Source organism: Puma concolor, chromosome A3 (assembly GCF_028749965.1).
Source record: "Puma concolor isolate L17-30 chromosome A3, mPumCon1.1.hap2, whole genome shotgun sequence".
NCBI lineage: Eukaryota > Metazoa > Chordata > Mammalia > Carnivora > Felidae > Puma > Puma concolor.
In genome coordinates, this window is record NC_141669.1 from 105,172,677 (window position 1) to 105,194,106 (window position 21,430).

Consider the following 21,430-nt stretch of genomic DNA (forward strand, 5'->3'; position numbering starts at 1 on the left):
GTTGTACTTTCTATGGAAGCCTGCAAGCATAACTTCACATTTGTTCAATTTGCTGCTAAATGTTTCAGTGCTGGAATGATTCACAGAACTAATCTGAAGGAGCAAGAGCTTGCTCCCATTTGGGTAAATAGAAGCTGCGGGTACCTAAGCAGGGAGTCAGGAACACTGGGCTGCGCTCTTAGTTCAATCAGCAACTAGTCATGAGATTGTGGAAGAGTCACTTGATTTTTAGCATGTTTCCCCATGTTTAAGATAAGGGTAAAGATGCCAAAGAAGACTGGGTGGTTACTGGGTTGGTGTTCATTCACTCATTTGTTTATTCATTTGTTCATTCATTCATTCATTCATTCACTGATTATTTATTGAGCCTCCACTCTGTTCCAGGCACTAAGGTAAGGGCCAAGCATATGGCTTCTCAACTGCTTCACAGAGTTAGACACAGTTTGGTTAGGTGGACAGAGTTGGGATCTGAGAGTCGATAATTTCGAATTTTAGACTTATCTTTGTAGTTCTATTGTAAGAGTCACTTGTTCTGTGTCTCAGTTTCCTAGGTGTCAGACAGGGAAAGAAACAGCTCCCTTACTGCCCAGAGTACTTATAAAGATTAAAATGAGCTCAGAAAGTAAAGGCTTCTAAAAGTTCAACTCTAATGGGAGGCTGTATTTACAAAAAGCAATTAAGATAAAGGATTTAATTTGTATAGAATCTCAATCAGTTTAGAATGGGCTGCTGTGTTTGTTTTTTCAGATCCTTTTGCTTTTTGCAGAATTCTCAAAGGAAAAAGTAAATATGGTAGGGTTTGCTGGTGGAAGGGGAGTGCTGTGTGTAAGAATTCACAGTCTGGGATCTGGGATTCACTAGACCTGGGTTTTAATTTCATGTGTACCATTTGTAGCTGGGTATCTCAAGCAAGTTACTTAACCACTGTGTACTTCAATTTCCTCCTTGGTAAGATGGAGATCAGAATACTAGTAAAAGGTGGCCACCTACAAGGGTTAAGTTAGATTATATATGTTTGATGATGATGGCTCTAGGTATAGTAACCTTCACATAGTAGGTTCTCAATAAATTTTAGAACTTACATTTGACTCCACTGTATTCCTGACAGTTTTTATCAAAATAACTGGATTATTCTTTGGGGATACTAGAAATGCAAGGGAGAAGGGCAGGGATGGGGATAATATTTCAGGAAAGGCAGAATATTACTTTTATTCTTAAGGAGTATTGTGTTTTAATAGCTAGGAATGAGAGAAGATGGTTCCATTTTTGTCTTAGCTCTATTCTTGGTTTCTGTTTGAGAGTGCTGGGAAAATTGTCTACCTAAAAACCAGGGAGTTGGAGATGTCAGGAATTTTTTTTCTTTCTTTTTCTTTCTCTATTTTTATTTTCCCTGTCTCGCAGATGAACTAAGACCATGTTTCTAGAACATTTTAAAGTCTTTCTTTTCTCATTCTGAGATGCTTTCCCCAAAACCCAACACATCTGAACTAAAACCAGGACTGTCTAGGCACTATCTTAACTGTTAGAATTCCAAAAGACCGCATATCTACCTATAGGAAAACAACTGCCCTGCCTCAATTTTCCAGTTTTAGTAGAAAGTCTGGCATAACAAAGACATAGCTTTAGAATGCTTATTCCCTTCTCATTACCAGAGTGTCTTGAAAGATAAATTGGGATGAAAAGAAAAGATGCTTAAAACATCCATGCAAAAAACACCACACAGAGCCTCAGTAACTAACACTCCAGGAAAGCTCTGTGTGGTGCTTCTGAATTGGCCTGCCCTAAAGCAGTGGGGCTTTCCTGGGCTAGTTTTCATAGCTCAAGGCATTCATGTGTAGATTTCATTTCCAGCATTTATTGTCAGCAGAGTTAGCCTTTTTGCCCGGAACCAAATACTGTAGAGACATTCATGACTTTATTACCAGAATTAATTGTTCCCTCTTATGTGCTCCAAAGGCAGGTAAGGCCTTGAATTTGGAGGGTTATTTTCATACCTGGTTTCCTGCATGATACAAATTTATATCTTCCCTCAGACCTCCAAAGTTAGGAATTCCATACATGTTTGTTGAAGAACAGCCATCAGAAGAGCCAGTTTGCAACTCTAGGCTGGGAACCAAGTGTTATATGATTTCTAATCTTTTTACCTGTATATGGTATCTAGCTTTTCTGAACTTTCCCAATTGACTTATGTGTAACTTTACACTATCCTTGAAATGCCAATAATGGCTTCTATTAAAAAGTAAGATTCTACACCTGCCACTCTGTTACACCCTAAAGTCTATGAGGGATGGCACAAAGTCATATACTGATCTGAAAGTGGGGTTGTCTGCCTTAGGGAGACTTTACAAATTTAGTGACCTTTCCTGTCTTTGATACTAAATTTCAATAAGAATTCAGCTCAATTCAAATTAGATAGCACTGATGCACTTTGGGATCATGGGGAAGATCCTGGTATTTCAGAGCTCGTATTTGCCAAATGATTTCTGCCCTTGATGAATATTTAATGCTGATTCTCTTTAAAGAAAATTTCTTTTTTGATTGAAAAGCAGACTATCATCTGAATAGCCATTGCCCTAGACATAAGGGGTGTTTGACCATCAATATAAAATAACCCAGGAGGAAGTAAGAGCAATCAGTCTACTCTAATAATGCCTTGCTCGTAATTTCCCGAGGATAGAAAGTCTAATAGCCTCCTCTCATTTATAGAGGTGGGACTAGCTTCTGTCTGTTTCACCCCTGGTGCTATAAGATGCAACTTCATGCTTGATCAAGAAATACCTTAAGAGAAACAAAAATGTATGATTTAAGTATCCTACTTTAATCCGTAGAGCTTTTGAGACTCTCCCTCTGTTAGAATAAATGAGAGCAGACACTTCTTTCTCAAGACTGACTGACACTACTTGCAAATTAAGAAGAGGCAAAAAAATATTGGTTGGCCCAAAGACTCCAATGGGTGAGGGGCCAGTTCAAAGTGATGCATTTTAATGCATTTGCTCCACCATTTTCCCACATTCTAAGCAGTGTTTCAACTTGCATACATGGGCAAATTGGTAACAGTTCTGGTACTTTAGAAATTTACTTGACACATGCATACACGTAAACAAAAATGAAAAACGAGCCTGGAGGCTATGGTTGAAGGTCATAAAGACATATAACATAATAATGTCAGCTGACATGTGGGTTCGCTTCATTTCAACATGAGAACTCACATGGGAATGTCACAAAAATGTGATTCATTTCTTCTCATGATGGGTTGAGGGACAATAAGCTAACACTAGAAAGCCTCACCAGCACTCTTAGATTTAGAATATCTGCCTCCTTCTTGGTCCTCAAGTATTTCTGCATGAGTTGTGTTCCCAGGGTAGAGCAAAGACAATATTTCTCTTCCTTTAGAGATGGAAAGCTGCTTCATGTGATGCCGAGGGCTCCTTTGTTGGCTTGCCTTCCTATAGGGGCCAATTTATGCTACATTACAGGCTCAAATTCTCATTTCTCGTGATAACCAATTTCATTACGTGTACCTCTCACCCTTTCCTCAGTGTCCTGGGGCGCCCATGGCACTACCTTCTCCCCACTCCTCCTGTGGCAATTCACATGTAGCCAGTATTTCATTTCTGGGTAAGAAGCTGAAAGTGCAGAAATAAGGGAAGACATTGGCTTCTGTAGTGTGAGAGGCAGCTGAACTTCCTTTTAGCCTTATAAAATTGATCTTTCTTTCCTTTCATGTCATTGCATAAGCAATTTACAGTAGCATGAGGCAAATAGGCTCATTTAATCATTCTCCTTGAGAACACGGAAGATCTCGAAAAATGATAACCACACATGAATTGATAAGCAGTTTCAAAGCATAGCTAAAACAGCATTTCACTGAATAAAAACTATTAGGCTTGTTTTATTCAGTTAAGATAAATATAGCCCATCCCATTCTTTTTCCACTTCATCTCTCCCAATAGACAAGTTCAATTAATCCATTTATTCTTCCTGGTTGACTGCTGCTCTACCAAATTGGAAAGAGCAAGGTTTATTGTAAGTGCCCTTTTGATTTCATTATTGCTATCTGTCCTATTTTACCCATTTAAAAATAGTTTGGGATTCATTAACCATGCCTCGCAAATGGATGTTTAATCCAGAGTCAGGAACATAAAAGAGCTTCTATACGTGCGTTGTGGACTTGAAATTCCTTTTATCAAAGAATTTTCCTATTATTTTATGAATTTTAGTGCCTGACTCTCAATATTACAATTTCTGAAAATGTTGTATCTATTGGGATATATATTTTTAAAAGTCATATATATATGTGGTTAAGTCAAAACAGAATGTCAAGATGAGATGTGACCTAGAGGCATCAAAGTCATTACAAGGGAAGTTTTTATGTAGATAATTCTTTATATTTGCTTAAAGTGATTCAATCTTATATGAAGATTTCTTGGGAGCATTTACTTGGAAATACCATCCATCTCTACTTCCCAGACTACAAAGGTAGCCAGGGCTGGGAGGGAGAGGGGATAGTTTAATGGCTGCCTGACATCTCCCTCATTAACGTGGCTTCCTGGTAGACTTCATTAGCTCTGGAATCAATGGGATCATGGCCTAGGAAAAGGCAGTAGGGTCTAGGAAAAGAATATGCCAGCAAAAGGAATTCATTATCTTGAAATTCGGCCACTCCTTACCTCTTCAACCAGTTGCAGCATACGACGGGTGCTTTCCAGTGACTGAGATTTAAAAAAAAATGCATAAATATTATCAGTGCAGAATCCAGAGGTCTTGGAAAACCAGAACTATTCTCTTTACTTGAGAAACACAAAGGGTTACTATCACATATTCTTTTAAGTTTATAACTGAAACACATTTTCAATCTCTTTCCTATCAGTCTTTCTACATAATAAGATTCCCTAAAGCAATTACATTAAAGCTGATCTTCTAAAATCAAAACCATATGAAGCTGATCTTGATATCAAAGACAAAGTAATCTGGAAAAGATAATTTTGCATGTGCAGGATGCATGAAAAATTATCTCAAATACTCAGACGACTAATTTGGCCTCCCTGGACCAGGAATATTGAATTTTAAACACAAACATAATTTTTCATGAATTGAGATGAATCTAACATCAAGTTTCTCATAAAGCTCCTAGAAACACAATTGGAAGTTCTTATCAATACAAATTAAGCTGTCGCCTTAGGGTGAAAAAAAATCAAGCATGTTTGAAATAACTAGCCTATAGGAGACAGCTATAATAATTATCTTCATCCTTAGATAAGACAAAGTGAGACGGAAAATCTGAAGTCAGCACTGGTCCCTCGGGCACAGCGTTGTCGCTTTTTTCTCAGTTCTTTTGAAACTAACAACTAGACTCCAGCAACCAGGGTGATTTCTCAAGGCTTTGCTTTTAAGTGACAAACTTATTTTGGACAAGATTCTGCAGAAATGTGAAGAATGTTAACTTTCCTGGAAGAGCTGTCAGGAGGCTGCTTTTTGAAATAAATGGCTATAAGCAGTGGTATGCTAGTAAATGCTAAACAAACAGCTCTTTGGAAAACATATATGAATATATATATATGTATTTAAATTTACTATTTTTCTGATATAAGGGATGGAGAGCATTAAGTTTACAAATAATTCCATATAGCCAATTGATTCTCCCAGAAAGTTTCTGTTAAGGTTTGCAGAACTCTTGTGTCCAATGCTAAGCGTGCAAAGAACAAGTGTAGTTCTAACAGGAATGTTGGTTGATATTTTCATTTACATTAATGAATAAAAGGAATGTGAAACAATGAGGACATGTTGGAACTTCACTAGTTTGTCAATGATGCAGGTGACTTCTTTACTGACGAGAACAAAAATTTTTGAATACTGGAAGATTTCCTCCATTTTTTTGTGTTAATTGAAGAATAATGGCTAGAGACAGGCAGACTTTTAAGGTTATTAATATATTTTCTCTACTTTCATAAGTCTAGACAAACAATAAAATAGTAAGTCAGCCCTGACTTGTAGTGCCTGCAGATTCCTGGGATATAAATACTCTTAACCTGTCTGATTTTTAACTATATCATGGTGTCACTGAAGGTGAACTTGGGAAGATGTACAGTAACGTACCATTACATGGTATTCCTACACTATAGATACAACACAAGTCAAGAACTTTGAAATCATAGATAGAAGTAAAATACAGTAAAATAATTAGGATGTGATGAGTTTTGAGTATTTATTAATTTTGGTTTTAATATAATCTATTTAATTGTCAGTTTATATAATTCAATTTTAGTACCAGTTTGCAAAATTCTGGAAAATGTAATAATCACCTCTCAGAATTAGGCCAGCTCTAGCACACTGTAGGCTATAAGATATCCGAAAACATTGCTTTTTTTAGAAGATCTTGACTTCTCTAGATTTCTAGAAATTGGGAGTTTAGGGTAAGTCATTACTTGTACGTAGGTTTATCAAACCATTCCTGTCTGCAGAGGTATCAGGTATATTGAATATCAAAGTCATACCCCACTGTTTTTTAAATTGAAATGTTGGAAGACCTTTTCCACCTGAACCTGAATAAGTCAAACTACTCAGTTCCCCATCTTTTGTTCCTTTCCTGTGTCCCATCCCTCACCTCATCAGCCAGCTGGTCAGCCCTTCGCTGCATCTCCTCCAGTTCATTGCGCATGTCCGCGTCTTCAGCCATGGTAGTGGTGGTGGGGGGAGGTGGCTGGGTGCTTGGGCTGGGGGGTCAGTGATGGGTTTGGACACAAAACCTGAAAGAAACAGATCTGAACATGTAAGGGTTTATATGAGCGCATGTAGTATGTGCAAATAGGAGAAGATCTCAATAGCCCACACTCTTTCTCCATAACTCAGTCATCTTCTGAAAGGTGGAAGCCATACTCAGACCAGGATCAACAGAATTTTGCTGTTTCTCCAAAGGGTGCATTATGAATGTATACTTGCCAACTTTACAATGTAGACAGATACCTATGAAGATATCAGATAACTATGAAGCATTCTTAAGACGCAAATCACCCAAGATTTTGGAATGACAATATGGAGGGATGCTGTTCTGGGTTAGTATGCTTTTAACCTCATATTTATTTTTTATTTTTATTTTATTTTTAAGAGCTTTATTGAGGTATAACTGACATATAATAAACCCCACATATTTGAAGTATATAATTTGAAAAGTTTTGACATATGTATACACCCAGGAAACCATGACCACAATTAAGAAAATATATCCATCACCCCCCAAAATTTGGTCATGCTCTTTGTAATCCTACCTACACATTCAATCTCACCTTACCCCAGGGCTGAGACACTGCTTATTTGCTTTCTGTTACTATAAATCAGTTTGCAATTCCTAGAATTTTATATAAACGAATGATACTGTATATGTCATTTTTTCCCTCATTTCTTTCACTTAGCATAATTATTTTGAGATTATGTTGTAGCATGTATTAACAGTTTGTTACTTTTTGATGTTGAGTAGTATTCCATTGCATTTAGAAGCATTTAGAATATAGGGCTAAGGGGAGGCTACCTGAAGATGTGTTACTTTGGCATACAGATTATTTCCAGCTGAAAACAATCAAGGCCCAAAAGACTCAGGAAGAAATTTGACTCTCTCCCTAACTGCCTACAAGAATTTAGATAGAGGACCTCCTCCTGGAAAGGAGTTATCACTGTAGATAACTACAGTATAACAAGAACTAGGGGTGGTAGACCAAGAAGGATTTAGCGAAGTCTGATTGTTAAAATTCCTCCCTATGCCATTTGTTTCTGTATGGCCCAGCAAACATTTACTCTTTTTTTTTTTTTTTTTTTTTTTTTATCTTCCTGCAAATTTCTCCCTTTCCTTTTAAGTCCCAGATCCCTACGCCCTTCTCCTTAGTTCAGGGTGACATATATACCTCATTTTGACTGACTGTCTTTGGAACTCATGTCTACATGGATTCCCCATACATACATAATTAAATTTTATTTTCTCCTGTTAATTGGTCTCAAATGCATTTAATTCTTAGGCCAGCTAAAGGAATCCTGAATGACAGATAATTTTTTCCTCCTCCAGCAAGGAGCTACAGGCAGAAAATCTTTAGTCTCTTGCAGTTGTTATCAGAGTTTGCCAAGAAGGCTTATTGACTATGCAGAACTATTTTTCCAAAAAGGGTTGGATCCTTATCCCTGAAATGTGACCAGCCCATTTTATGGTTACACTCTTGAAATCCCACATGATGCAAATTACAGGTAGCCACACTGAGCTCCCTCCAGAGCCAACCAGCACCCTCTCCCTCTTCCTTTTTCCCTTCTTTCTTTATCCTGTCTTTCCTTCTTTTTCAAATACTTACTGAGTACCTATAATATGCCAGGGCAGTGTTAGGCACTAAAGATATTGATGAACGAGAAAGGTAAAGTCATTGCTATCACAGAGCAACAGCCTAATTAGAAAGATGGGAGTAAAATAAGGAAATTAAATTACTTAGTGTGAAACTGATTATATTTGGGGATATACCATGGGTGCCCATGGGTCATAGCAGGTTTCCCTGAGGAAGTCATGTCCCCAGCAAAGGCCATCAGAGGTAATGGGATAAAGAGCCTAAAGAAGGGTTCAAGAGGATAAATATTTGATATGATAAAACCTTCTCTGTGAGTAGTGAAATTATAGAAGGCATGGGCTCTTGTTTTGTGGCTGAGATGGCTAAGTGTGCACTGGAATTTTTCCTCCCTCTTCCATTGTAGAGTGTTGTTTTAGGGAAATGGCTGCCCAGTTGGGAAAACATTTCCAGTTCCTATTGCAAGGAGGTGGTGCCATGTGGCTAGAGGTGGTTTATGAGTTACAGTGGAAATGATGTGCATCCCTGCCAGGCTAAGGCAATTCAGAAACAGGCATTCCTGGGGTGCCTCAGTGGCTAAGTTGGTTAAGCATCCAACTCTCGGTTTCGGCTCAGGTCATGATTTCACAGTTTGTGAGTTTGAGCCCCTCATTGGGCTCAGCACTGACAGGGCGAGCCTGCCTTGGATTCTCTGTCTCCCTCTCTCTGTCCTCCCCCTGCTTACTCTCTTTTTCTGTCTCAAAAATAAATAAATAAACTTAAAAAAAAAACCAGTCATTCCTCCTATGCCCTCTCTTTCCCTCTCTGCCAAGAAAGAAAGAAAGAAAGAAAGAAAGAAAGAAAAGAAAAGAAAAGAAAAGAAAAAAAAGAAAAGAAAAAACAGGACCCTAGAGGATGGCCAGGCTATGAGACAGCAAGAATTTGGACCCGTAGAATCCCTGCATGGAGGAAAGTTGACAGTTAACCACCAAGACCTGAACCTTCATATGAAATGACAGTGTACTTCGATTGTGCTACACTATTGAAAATGTAAGGATTTTGTTTTGTTATAGCAGCTGATGTTACACTAACTAATGAAGGCCTAAAGAGACTTTAAATGGAATAAAAATATTGCATAGGAGCATGATTTCCTAACTGAAAAACACATCTGGGTTTTTTTCTTCTATTAAAAACTGAAGATGGGAAAGGAATTTAGATTTAGGGCCGTGAAGCAATGTTTACGTATTATAGTAATTATTATTGTTATTATTATTTGTATGAGAAGCATTTTTTTTTTTTTTTGGCAAAAGTAGAACAAAAACTCTTCATCAACATAATCAGGTTCACAGAGGCAGGCCCTCAATGACCCCATCTCCTAGGCTCACTGCTATACTGTTTTCTCAACAGCTAAAGTGGATTCCTCTGGGATCTTAATTTAGTACATATTATTAGACTCTGCCACATGTATTACTTTTGTGAAGTAACTCAGACTATTCAAGATTCCTGATAGGAGGAGTCTTAAAGTGAATCTCCTTTGTAAATAATAGATTTCACTGTTCTTTTGTAGCCAGTGGTTCTTGGGTAAAGCATTAAGTGTGGAATCACAGTAAAACATAAGGAAAGAAGCTTCAGGGCTACATTTTACTTACCAGCATTTTAAAAAAAGGTAGTAAGCTTATGTTAGGTTGGTTCTATGGGCAGCCATTTAAAATTTCAACAGGGTATCATACCATAAGACTGCTAATTTTTTTTTTTTAATTAAAAAAAAATTTTTTTACATTTATTTATTTTTGAGAAACAGAGTGAAACAAAGCGTGAGCGGGGCAGGGGCAGAGAGAGTAGGAGAAACAGAATCTGAAGCAGGCTCCAGGCTCTGAGCAAGCGGTCAGCACAGAGCCTGATGCGGGGCTCGAACCCACGAACTGTGAGATCATGACCTGAGCCGAAGTCGGACGCTCAACCGACTGAGCCACCCAGGGGCCCCCTGCTAATTTTTTTTTTAATGTTTATTTATTTTGAGAGAGGGAGAGAAAGTGCAAGCAGGGGAAGGGCAGAGAGAGAGGGAGAGAGAGTCTCAAGCAGCAAGCCCAACATGAATCTCGATCCCATGAACTGTGAGATCATGACCTGGGCCAAAATCAAGAGTCGGAGGCTTAAGTGACTGAGCCACTCAGGTGCCCCGAGCCTGTTAATTTTTGAACACCAATTCTGGTCACCAGAATATGTACTCATGATATGATATAGAGCTTTAAATGCTTTGTGTTTTACTTAAACATGGGTCTCCACTTTAGAAATTACGGATCTAGCAAACACAAACTGGAAAGGAATTTACACTAAACCACTTCTGAACCTTGAAACAAGCAGAAACAAGATTCCATGTTCTTCTGAGTGACAGGGATCTACCTTCTAGAGTAAAATGGTGCATCAGTGGAAATGTTGAGTAGACTGCGGGCCGTAGCCTAGTGTAGTAGCCAAGAGCTTAGATACACTGTTGGCTCTGATACTCGGTTGCTGGGTGACTCTGGGCAAATCTATCACTGTCTCTGAGCCTCAGTTTTTTCAACAGGGCACATGATACCAGTTTCATAGGCTTTTTGAGAGGAATATATTATAGAAAGTTTTGATCAACATTGTTTGTAAGGATGTGGGGGCTTAATATTCAGAAAGCCTCACTCATTCAGGTTAAGCCTATACCCTTTGCTAAGAGTGGAACAATTCTAATGTGTGTTAATTAGCTTTCCTTTAAAACAGCTGGGCAGGAGGCATGTTGCTGGGGCGCCAAGCACCTGCAGACACTGAAACCAGGGAAACCAGCAAAGTGCCGGAGCCTCCAGTCTCAAAGCAGCACCTCTCAGGATTGCCACATGGGCCCAGCTCTCCATCTTTGTATTTTGCTGTTGGGCTCCTCGGGGAAACATCTTGCTTCAGTCCAAGCAAGCAACTGACTTTTCCTCCTAATAGGTTAGTTTATTAGAAGGCTGGTCCCGTGCTTTCTGATGTGTAGTACTATTGCTAGTTCTCTCTTCCAGGTTTATTTGCTCGTGATGCTCTCTTAGGCGACCTGTCTCTGTCTCTCTCATACACACACACACTCATGTCTCGTGGGTTTCCTTGGCAATCTCCTCTCAAGTTGCTATTCTCTACACCTGAAAAACAGCTGTAGGGTCCCCTGGCACCAAGCTGACGGCAGCCGATAAGGACCTGGCTGACGGACAGTTGGGGTGAAGGCAGAGAAGCCATGTGGTGGATACCTTTGTTTTTGTCACTTCTACGGTCTCCCCAGGAACTCCCACACCTTAGTCCTGCCCTAACATGTGGGGGATGCCTGTGATTTGGGAGGAGGGCTAATGAATCTGACAGATCTCAAATGCACAGCATTTTCAAGCTGAAAGAGCAATGTCCACTCTCCTAATAAGAAGAGAGGGAGAGTAGGCATGAAGAACACCTCCAAACCCTCTGTTGGGGTATTTAATGCTAGTGTTTGATAAATTCTCCCCACAAACCACAAACCCAAGCATATTAACCTTCTAGGAGATAGCACCTGAAGAGGCATACAGACACTGATGAACAGCAATTTCACCAGCTGAAAGGATGTTAACAGTGAAATGGCATTTATTATCTAGGCGGCATGGAACATTTCATCATGTTAGCACATTGGACCTCCCTCCTGTGTGTTGCTGGAGCTAGTAGTGTGGTCCCAGCCAGCAAAGCCCACTTAGTTAAGTGAAGAAATTAGAAGCAGAGCCACTCAAAACTGTTCCCTGGGGCTCTGATGTAACATAATCTCCCATGCTATTAAGGGTCTAACAGTATCCTATTAATTATCTCAAATCACCAGTGTTTGGTAAAGGGTCTGGCCCCTAGTAGGTGTTCAATTCATGTCAATTGATTTGTTGAGTGAAAGACAGAATGAGCTGTTCTGATACTCTCCAGGTGGCATTTAATGTCCCTAAATCAGCAGTTTTCCAGGTGTGGTCTAGGGCAGTGCTTCTAAAACTGCAATGAGCATCAGAATCACCGGAAACCTTGTTAAAACAGAGTGCTAGGTCCCACTCTCAGAGATTCTGAGTCAGTTGATCTGAGATGGGTGTCCCAGGTTCTGCATTTCCAATAAGCCTCAGGCAATGCTGCTGCCATAGGCCCAGACAGCACTTTTGCTGAGCTCTGATATACAGAACCGTCTCCTGGAATGTTAGTAAGAGCCACCAGCTGCATGGGAAGCGAGGCGGCTCCACAATTACCCAGACGGGGAAAACAGTAGGCTCAGCCAGGGGCTTCAGGGAATTACAGCCAAATCCAGTTCAATGCCCATTTTTGTGTTGGCTCGATGCAAAGGATGGTTTTATATTTTAAATGGCTAAATAGACTCAAAGAAGAAGCAGACTTTGCACATGTAAAAATATATGAAATTCAAGTTTCAGGGTGTGTAAATAAAGTATTACTGTCACACTCCTCGCCCACTGGCTTCCTTATCATCAATGGTCCTTTCAGGCCACAATGGCAGAGTTGTGTGGTTGCAAGAGACACCACGGCCCTCAACGCCAAAAATATTTACCCTCTGGTCCTATACAGAAAGCAATTACTGATCCCTGGGCTAAATCAAGTCAAACAAAATCCTTAAAGCATTCCTTATCCATCTCCCATACCCGCAGGGCACTGTACATTTCCTGTAGACAGACACAGTGTGGGATGTTTTCTTCTGTCTATATTTGTCTGAAAAAGTCCCTCCTCATGGAGCTTCCTGTGTCATTTTTTCATTTAAAAAAGAACACGAATTCGCTTTTGACTAACAATTTGTATAGGGTTTTAGGACTATAAACTATGGATTTAATCCATGTCATTCATCACAAGGTTCTGGGAAGCCAGCACAGCTCTCACAAAGATTCCTAATTTTCATGCCCAGCTGCCAGCCAAGGTTCTCCAGCCCCAGGGGCAGCACTGGACTGCACTAGAGACAGAAACACCTGAGAGGCCGTGGCTGTCACGGTATGTGGTACAAAGTAGGCAGGCTGAAGCTATAACTTGATGTCAAGTATAATTTGTAAAGCCCTTCATTTTCCAATGCTGCAAGTCTATTTGAGACTCACATTAGACATGGGGCAAATAAAATACAGAGACAACCCTTTCTTCCCTGTCAAGGGGCTTATTTATTTTCATGCATTAGGCTAACACTGTTCTCTCGATGCAGAGTCTGGATTCAAACATGGTTAGGACCCAGGAAAAGAGGTGAGCATGGAAATATGAGATGTCTGTTTTTAATAGGCAAGGTCAACAGTGACATGGATAGCTATTATGCTGGGGACACTGGCCATTAGTTCGAGTGCCATCAGGCAGGAACATTTTGGGAAAGATGTAAGGGGAGTGTGCCCTGAGCTAACACCTATTTCTCTTCATGGCTTATTTTTTTAATTAATAAGACAAACCAGCAAACCCATATACATCAACATCTATCGGCTGAATTATCACAGAGCTGCACCCTACAACTTGGTGTCTTCTCGCACTGCTAATCCATTTGAACAAGGCCTCTTTGGGGTATTGTCTCTCTCCTCCTGCAGAACCTGCCTGCTTTCTGGTGGAGATACACTTTAAAATTCAGCAAAAGTTTATTGAAGAGGGGCGCATGGGTGGCTCAGTCGGTTAAGTGTCTGACTTCGGCTCAGGTCATGATCTCACGGTTTGTGACTTCGAGCCCCGCGTCAGGCTCTGTGCTAACAGCTCAGAACCTAGAGCCTGCTTCAGGTCCGGTGTCTCCCTCTCTCTCTGCCCTCCACTGCTCATGCTCTGTCTCTCTCTCTCTCTCTCAAAAATAAAATAAACATTAAAAAAAAAGTTTATTGAAGATTCACTATATTCAACTGTGCCCAAAGAAGAATAAAGGGACTTTATAAACCAAGTTGGACAACTCTCCTTAATTATTAATAAAATCACACTAACGCTGACTGAGGGCTTACTCTTAGCTGGGCCCTGTTTTACGTGCTGTTCATATAATAACTTACATGAACCTTAAATGACATACAGTCTGCAAATTCTTACTATCCCCATTTTGTAAATTAGGAAACATGTTTAGAAGTTAACTCTATTAACCACACATAAATTTCAGATCAGGAATCTGGGTCATTTTCAAAAGTGTATTTTCAAAGCATATTCACTCTCAAAGAACATTGTGTGGCTAATTTTGTCTTTTAATCAAAAACTGGAAACTATTTTATTTTTAGTCTAATTTATAGATTGGAAAATAACATAGATTGGTTTGGCAGGTACATCTCAGTATATCCCAGCTTTTGATATCATTTATCATCTCTACGCATGCTTTTATTTTATTATTATTTTTAATGTTTATTTACTTATTTTGAGAAAGAGAGAGCATGAGCAGGGGAAGGGGCAGAGAGAGAGGGAAAGAGGATCCCAAGCAGGCTCTGCACTGTCAGTAGGGAGCTCAATATGGGGCTTGATCCCACAAACTCCAAGATCATGACCTAAGCTGAAATCAAGAGTTGGAAGCTTAACCAACTGAGCCACCCAGGTACCCCTCTACCCATGCATTTAATCTCCAGTTCTTCTTCCCACCCCCTCGCCCCAGTTTTATGCTTATTTTAACTCTCTCTTTTTCCTAAATGTTACTGTGTTGTTCTTTCTGTATCTTCTTGAATTGACAAAAGATTCATTTATTTTACATTTTTCTTGTTTTTGGTACAGTATACTTATTACTGTAAATTATCCTGTGTTATTGTCGCCCTATCCTAAAGATTGGGGCATACACTATAGCCTTTGTTATTTATTTCTAAATAGCATTAAATTTCAGTTTTAATTTCCTTTATTCAAATTTCCTCTGTTTCAATTTTAATTTCAAACAACTCGAGTTATTTGAAAGTATGATTTTAAAATTTAAATAATAGAAAAGAAGCTTAATAATAGAGGTATTTTGCTTGTCATTTCTAATTTTTTTCCCACCATAGGCAGCGAAGGTGACCCATATCATGTGGTTTTTGAATTTAGGTGAGATTTCCTTTGTATCCATGTCCATGGCCAATTTCTGGGAATGCTTGATTTGTGTTTAAAAAGAAAGTCTATCTTCCTACCAACCTACATCAAATTAAGCTGAAAATTTGTTTTTCAAACTCCCTGAAATCTTTAGTCAATTGGATCTATTGATCTCCATGTATTCAAGACCCCTGTGGTACTGTAACTTTATCATTTCTTCTTACATGTCAGCCCATTTTTTTCTTTTTAATATTTTGCAGGAGAACTGTCATATAATAGCCAATGATAGCTACTTTTTCATAGTAAATTGTAGCTTTAATCAATATTAAATAATAGAATTGCACCCATACTCCCCATTTCACTATTTTACCTATCTATCTACCTATCTATTGAAGTATAGACATATAATGTTACATTAGTTTAAGCTGTACAACATAGTAATTTGTCAAGTCTGTAAGTTATACTACGTTCATCACATATACAGCTATAATCTGACACCATACAGCACTATTATAATACCATTGACTATACTCCCTATACCAAACCTTTCATCTCCATGACTTATTCATTCTATGCCTGGAAGCCTGTATCACCCATTCCCCTTCACCATATTTATGGTGCACAACTTTGATTAAACTCAAGGGTCTGGAATATACATCTTAGCCCTATCCTTTCCATCTTCTAAAACGAACCCAAACAACAGTAGTAACAACAAACCAGATGTGGGAGCTCTCATGTGGCTCATGACTCAGAATCAAACAGTGAGGCAGTCACCTGTTTTCTATGAGTTTTTGCCCTTACCCTCAAGAAGGAGTTGGTACTTGGATGTGTTTGGAGGCAGAATCTCTTTCCCCAACTACAATGTTTGGTTCTCTTTCCCCAACTACAGTGATAGGAGAATGTGATCAAGAATGGGCCTAATGTCATTATTTTTACTGGATTAAATTTCTCCTTGAAAGTGATACAACCATAAGATCCAAAGTGCCTATTCTAGGGCAATAGTGAAGTGCAGTTACTGCATTTGAGACAAGTCCTCAAGACTCCTCAACCACATCAGGAGCATTATTTATTCTGAATAATCAGAATTTGTCCCAGGTTCAAAGCAGCCATTCTCAATTAAGAAAAATCAGCTGCTGGGGCGCCTGGGTGGTGCAGTCGGTTAAGCGTCCAACTTCAGCCAGGTCACGATCTCGCGGTCCGTGAGTTCGAGCCCCGCGTCAGGCTCTGGGCTGATGGCTCGGAGCCTGGAGCCTGTTTCCGATTCTGTGTCTCCCTCTCTCTCTGCCCCTCCCCCGTTCATGCTCTGTCTCTCTCTGTCCCAAAAATAAATAAACGTTGAAAAAAAAAAAAAGAAAAAAGAAAAATCAGCTGCATCGATTCCAACATGCTATGTCATTATAACTCTTATTGCCTAAATATTATGCATAATAGTCATCACTTACTGGGAATGTGCTATGTGACAGGAATCAAACTAGGAATTTTGTACAAAGCTATGGGGGTTATATAGGAACCCCCAAACCTTTGCTACTCCAAATGCAGTCCCTAGACCAGCAGCATCAGCCTTACCAGGGAGCTTGTTAGACATGCAGAACCATGGGCTCCACTCCAGACCTCCTGAACAAGGTCATCTAGCATCAGGAGTTTGAGAAGTGCTGCCCTGAACCATGTTATCTCCGTACTAAGCAAGAAAAGATGAAGTACAAGTTGACTCAATAACCAACCAAGATCACAGAGCCGGGAGAGGATAAGAGTCCCAACGCGGGGAGCCAGACTCAGTGTCTGCTCCACATTTCACTTTCTCCTTTCTACACCACCTGCCGATTTTCAGCAGCATTTGCTTCCCAAATGAATGGAAAGCTCCATGGGCCATGGGTTCCAAATGTCTCACAAGTGTCCTGCACTTGAAGGGTGGACACACTGGCTAATTTCCATGAGATAGTCTTCCATTCAAAGAACAAAGGGAAGACGCTTATCAGAAAAAGAACACAGAGACTTTCCTCCTTCAAGTAACAGCGTCTGTGAAGGCTAAGACTTGTTTAACATGATTAGAGCTGGATAGTCCTGATAAACTCTTCCTCTGAAAATGATGATAATTAAATTATAGGTCTTAATGCCAAACTAAGGATCAGAGCAAAGAATAACTTTTAGCAAGGTGGCAAGGTTCTGTTTATGCTTCTATTGTTAAAAACAGCCAGTTCTTATATCTGCAGTGTTTATGGTGGTATAAGTTCTTCAAAGTGGGGACTGGACTTGGCTCCTTGTTATTCTACTTTGAATATTCCTGTGCATGAAATTCAACTTCCTTCTCTCTTCATTGTGGGACTCCTGGTTTTAACAAATTGCTTAGCTGAATAAAAAAATATCTTTCAGATATGAAGAACAAGTGGCTCATAAATAAATGGATTTACCACCTCACTTCCATTTTATGCCCATTATCTAGGTCACAGATGAGTCACAAGTGCTCACGATAGCACTTCTCTGTAGCATGGTCTAAGGTCTCTTTGCATCGAAATCTTTTTAGCTGCTTGTAAAAATGCAGACTGCCAGTTATAGCACCTATGGGAAGAGACTGATGATGGTGGGGCTAGAATTCGCATTTTCAGTAACAACCATAGGTCCTTCTTATGCTCCCTAGATTGGGGGGATTCATGTATAGCTTCACGTAGGGTGAAAAGCTTTGCATGTATCCAAGGGGAAACTCTTATAAAACCATCCTATGATAAAACCATCTAAAAATGCAAATACATTTTCATGGCTATTTTGCATTTGCATGGCTATTTTGATCTGAGGTGGCAGCCTCTGGTTCTCCCCCCACCATGTTTTCACAATATTTGATGGTATAGAATGGGCTAGGTTAAACACTATGAATGCATTTCTTATAGGGAAATTTGCCTTAAGAAACCATCTCAAGTGACAGATATTTCAACCAGCTCACAGATATGTCACTGCTTCCCCAGTCTCTCTGAAGGAAGTCACTGACCAACATTATAGCTAGATTCCTTTCAAGCTTGGCTTCTTTATTTTCCAAACCATTGCACTCCACCCAATTCCTAAATGGGACTCTGTGACTGTACATCTAGATATATAAACAAATACAGTCCTGATCTGGTTTCTTTTGAAAAGAAAATTCTGACTTCCCTGATAAGCCCCTTCCCTGGACTATTCTGGGCATAATAACAGCAATGGTAATAGGTGGCTTCAGCTTTGTAATTTAGGGTCCTGGTCTGTGACCCTAAAGCAGCCGGCCTCCATGCAGCCAGCTCTGGCATCTCTTAATTGCAACAGGGCTGTCAGCCACAACCAACACTGATTATGCCTAAATCTCTCTTTTCAAAAGTGCCAATGTTTCCTTTGTTTTGCAAATGCAGCCAAATGGGTATTTAGCACTGGGGTTTGTATGATGCCACAGTTCCTGATTGTTGACTTGGGAACTGAAGCCTGAAGCAGTGAGGACTCACTGACCAGGAAGAAAAGGAAGGGCAGAACCAAACCTCATTTCATTTACCCTGATCATAGTCATAGCAAACCACAGTAATTGGTTAGCCATCTACCCAATGTTTACCGAGTGTTATGCTAGTGCAGCCACAACTGGCATGCAGCTGGAGAGGAATGGCCACCTCTAAGAGATGGCTCTAGGGGCTCTAGCTAGAAGCCTTTTGCTTTTGGGTTTTCTCCTCCATCTTGCCTAGGAGGGAACTGATGAAAATGTTTGTATTCCAAGGAATCCGGCTAGTTCCTGGGAGAACGGTAATATCCATGCAGGACTAACACTTGGCCACATGAAAAACAAGTCTTGTTACTCCCTAAATAAGATGGTTTCACTCAGGAGTGAATGAACAGACAAAATCCAAGACCAAGCAGAAAGAACCCTTCCTGAGGGTGCCTGGGTGGCTCAGTGGGGTTAAGCGTCTGACTCTTGATTTTGGCTCAGGTCATGGTCTTGCGGTTCATGAGTTCGAGCCCCACATCCAGCTCTGCGCTGACAGCCTGGAGCCTGCTTTGGATTCTCTGTCTCCCTTTCTCTCTGTCCCTCTCCTGCTAGTGCTCTCTTGCTCTCAAAAAATAAACATAAAAAAAAAAGAAACAAAAAAACAAACCCTTTTTATGCCCACAGGACTGAGGCAACACTTGGAAGCTGCTGTATGCTCACTGACAGTCTTGCCTTCAGCAATAAATAATGGATGCTGGTGCTCTGTTCAGCCCCCTAGGATCGCCCTCACTCATTCCATATGGGGGTCCCCCAGTTTCTGCATATTTCATGCCTGACTCACTCCTCTAGTTTTTGCATATTTCACTCCTGACTTTACCCCTTTTTGTAAGACGGCCCTAAGGCTGCTTCACCTGATCCACTGAGAGATGTAAGTGCCTGGGTCTCCCCAGGGCAGACCCTCAGCTGGTGGTGACCCACTAGCACAGCAGAACAGAAGCCCTGCTGTGTTTGCCTTAAGGCAAGACATAGCCTAAAATATAATGGACCATCCAACCAAAGGGTCCTGCCAGATCTAAGACCTCTCCTCCCATCACTCCACCGCCTGGCTTCCTCTCTATCTCACTGTCCTGCTTCCTCCTCTCCCCTTCTTGTTTCTCCTGGCAGCACTTCCTTAATAAATCACTTGCATACAAATCCTTGTCCAAGGGTCTGCTTCGGAGGAAACCAGCCGAAGACAACTTCCATGGGCTTGTGAGTTATATTTTATGAAATACGGATGATTGTAAAGCAGGTACTGAAAGGAATGAACAAATCATTCCATCAGGAAAGGGGTGGGGCCGGGGGGGAGAACAAAAATTCCCTGTATTCCTAGCCATGTCAAAGAATGGTAAGTCCAGCCAAAATTGGAAGAATCCACATCCAAAAACATCACAGAGTGGCTAGAACTTGAGGGTTATCGGAGGACTATCCTCATAGGAGAAAGGGAGGCTCAGAGAGGCACAGTAGTTTTCTGGAGGTCACATCATCATCTAGAGCCCAAATCTATCTTTTAACTCCCAGTCTAGGGCTCATCCTAAAGTAGTGTTGCAACCGCAAACATCAGAAAACTTGGGAGGAAGAGACTAGTCTTGTCTGAGCTCACTGAATGTTTTCAGAATGTCTAAAAACACCATGACTAATGCCGATGTGGCCTGTGCTCTTTTCCTACTGTTAATCTGAAGCAGTTGCTCTTTTTATCCATCATCCATCATCTCTCTGCTAACAAAACCCAAACTGTAGTTTCTTCTAGCGTAGATCTCTTCTGGTGGGTACTGGTCTTCGTATACAAGTTTCTATCTCCTGAATTTAAAAAAAAAAGGCATATGAGCCATATGGGATTTATCAAAGAACCTGTAGTATTTGTGACGCTAAACTAGTTGAATTTTGGCATTTTCCTTCTGGAGACATAAACAGTTTGACAGGTAAATGATGTTGATTACCATGATCTGTTTTCCTAGGAAAGGTGTCATAATGAAGACACCCAAAGCCAGGTCCCCCATATCCTAGACCTGTTATCATATGAACAGTTTGTTCAAAACCCTGGGCTTCTTGCATTTTCTTCACAATTAAAGCATACATGCACACCAGATTATAACTTAATCCTTTTTAAAATTGGTTTTAATGGACTCATGTTTCAAACTTCATTCTAAGTAGTAATATCTATACAACGAGAAGTTTTATATGTGAATTGTGTTTTCTCAATATATTGGATACATTGAAATAGACATACAACTATTCAGATTCTTAAAAGCAAATTTTATCATACTCTTAAACTCATCTGTGTGTGTGTGTGTGAGAGAGAGAGAGAGAGAGAGATACTTGGAAGTTCGTTGCTTAAAGATATGGGGAAGGGTCACCCACCATACTCTTGCCTTCATTTCCACATGTCTGACCCATGTAGAGAGGACAAAGACAGGCAAGAGAAGATTGACAAAAAGGGGCTGTGAGTTTGAGCAAAATCTAGAGTGTGGTGGCCAGGGCATAGAAGTGGAACTTTTGTGTGTGTGTGTGTGTGTGTGTGTGTGTGTGTGTGTTTAAATACCTTTATCTTAGAATCTGGGAGCCCACAGAATAAATGAGTGATTTCCATCAAATGATCATATTCATTAACTGTGGATAACTTGAAGCTGAGATGGGATCAGGGAGGTCAAGGTCTTTGAAATCACACTGTACTAAAGATGAATGA

General features: G+C 40.1%; 1 protein-coding gene across 6 annotated transcripts in view; it reads right to left on the reverse strand.

Annotated features, from left to right (window-relative positions):
- SNAP25 (synaptosome associated protein 25) overlaps positions 1-21,430 on the reverse strand; it is an 85,467-nt gene that overhangs the window by 23,766 nt on the left and 40,271 nt on the right. For all 6 annotated transcript variants that reach the window (XM_025932033.2, XM_086701684.1, XM_086701685.1 and 3 more), the window contains 2 exons: positions 6,605-6,746; positions 4,671-4,712 (listed from right to left, as the gene is read on the reverse strand). In XM_025932033.2, coding sequence (XP_025787818.1) covers positions 4,671-4,712; positions 6,605-6,676 — 114 coding nt within the window. In that variant the 5' untranslated portion in view covers positions 6,677-6,746. The remainder of the gene's footprint in view (positions 1-4,670; positions 4,713-6,604; positions 6,747-21,430) is intronic.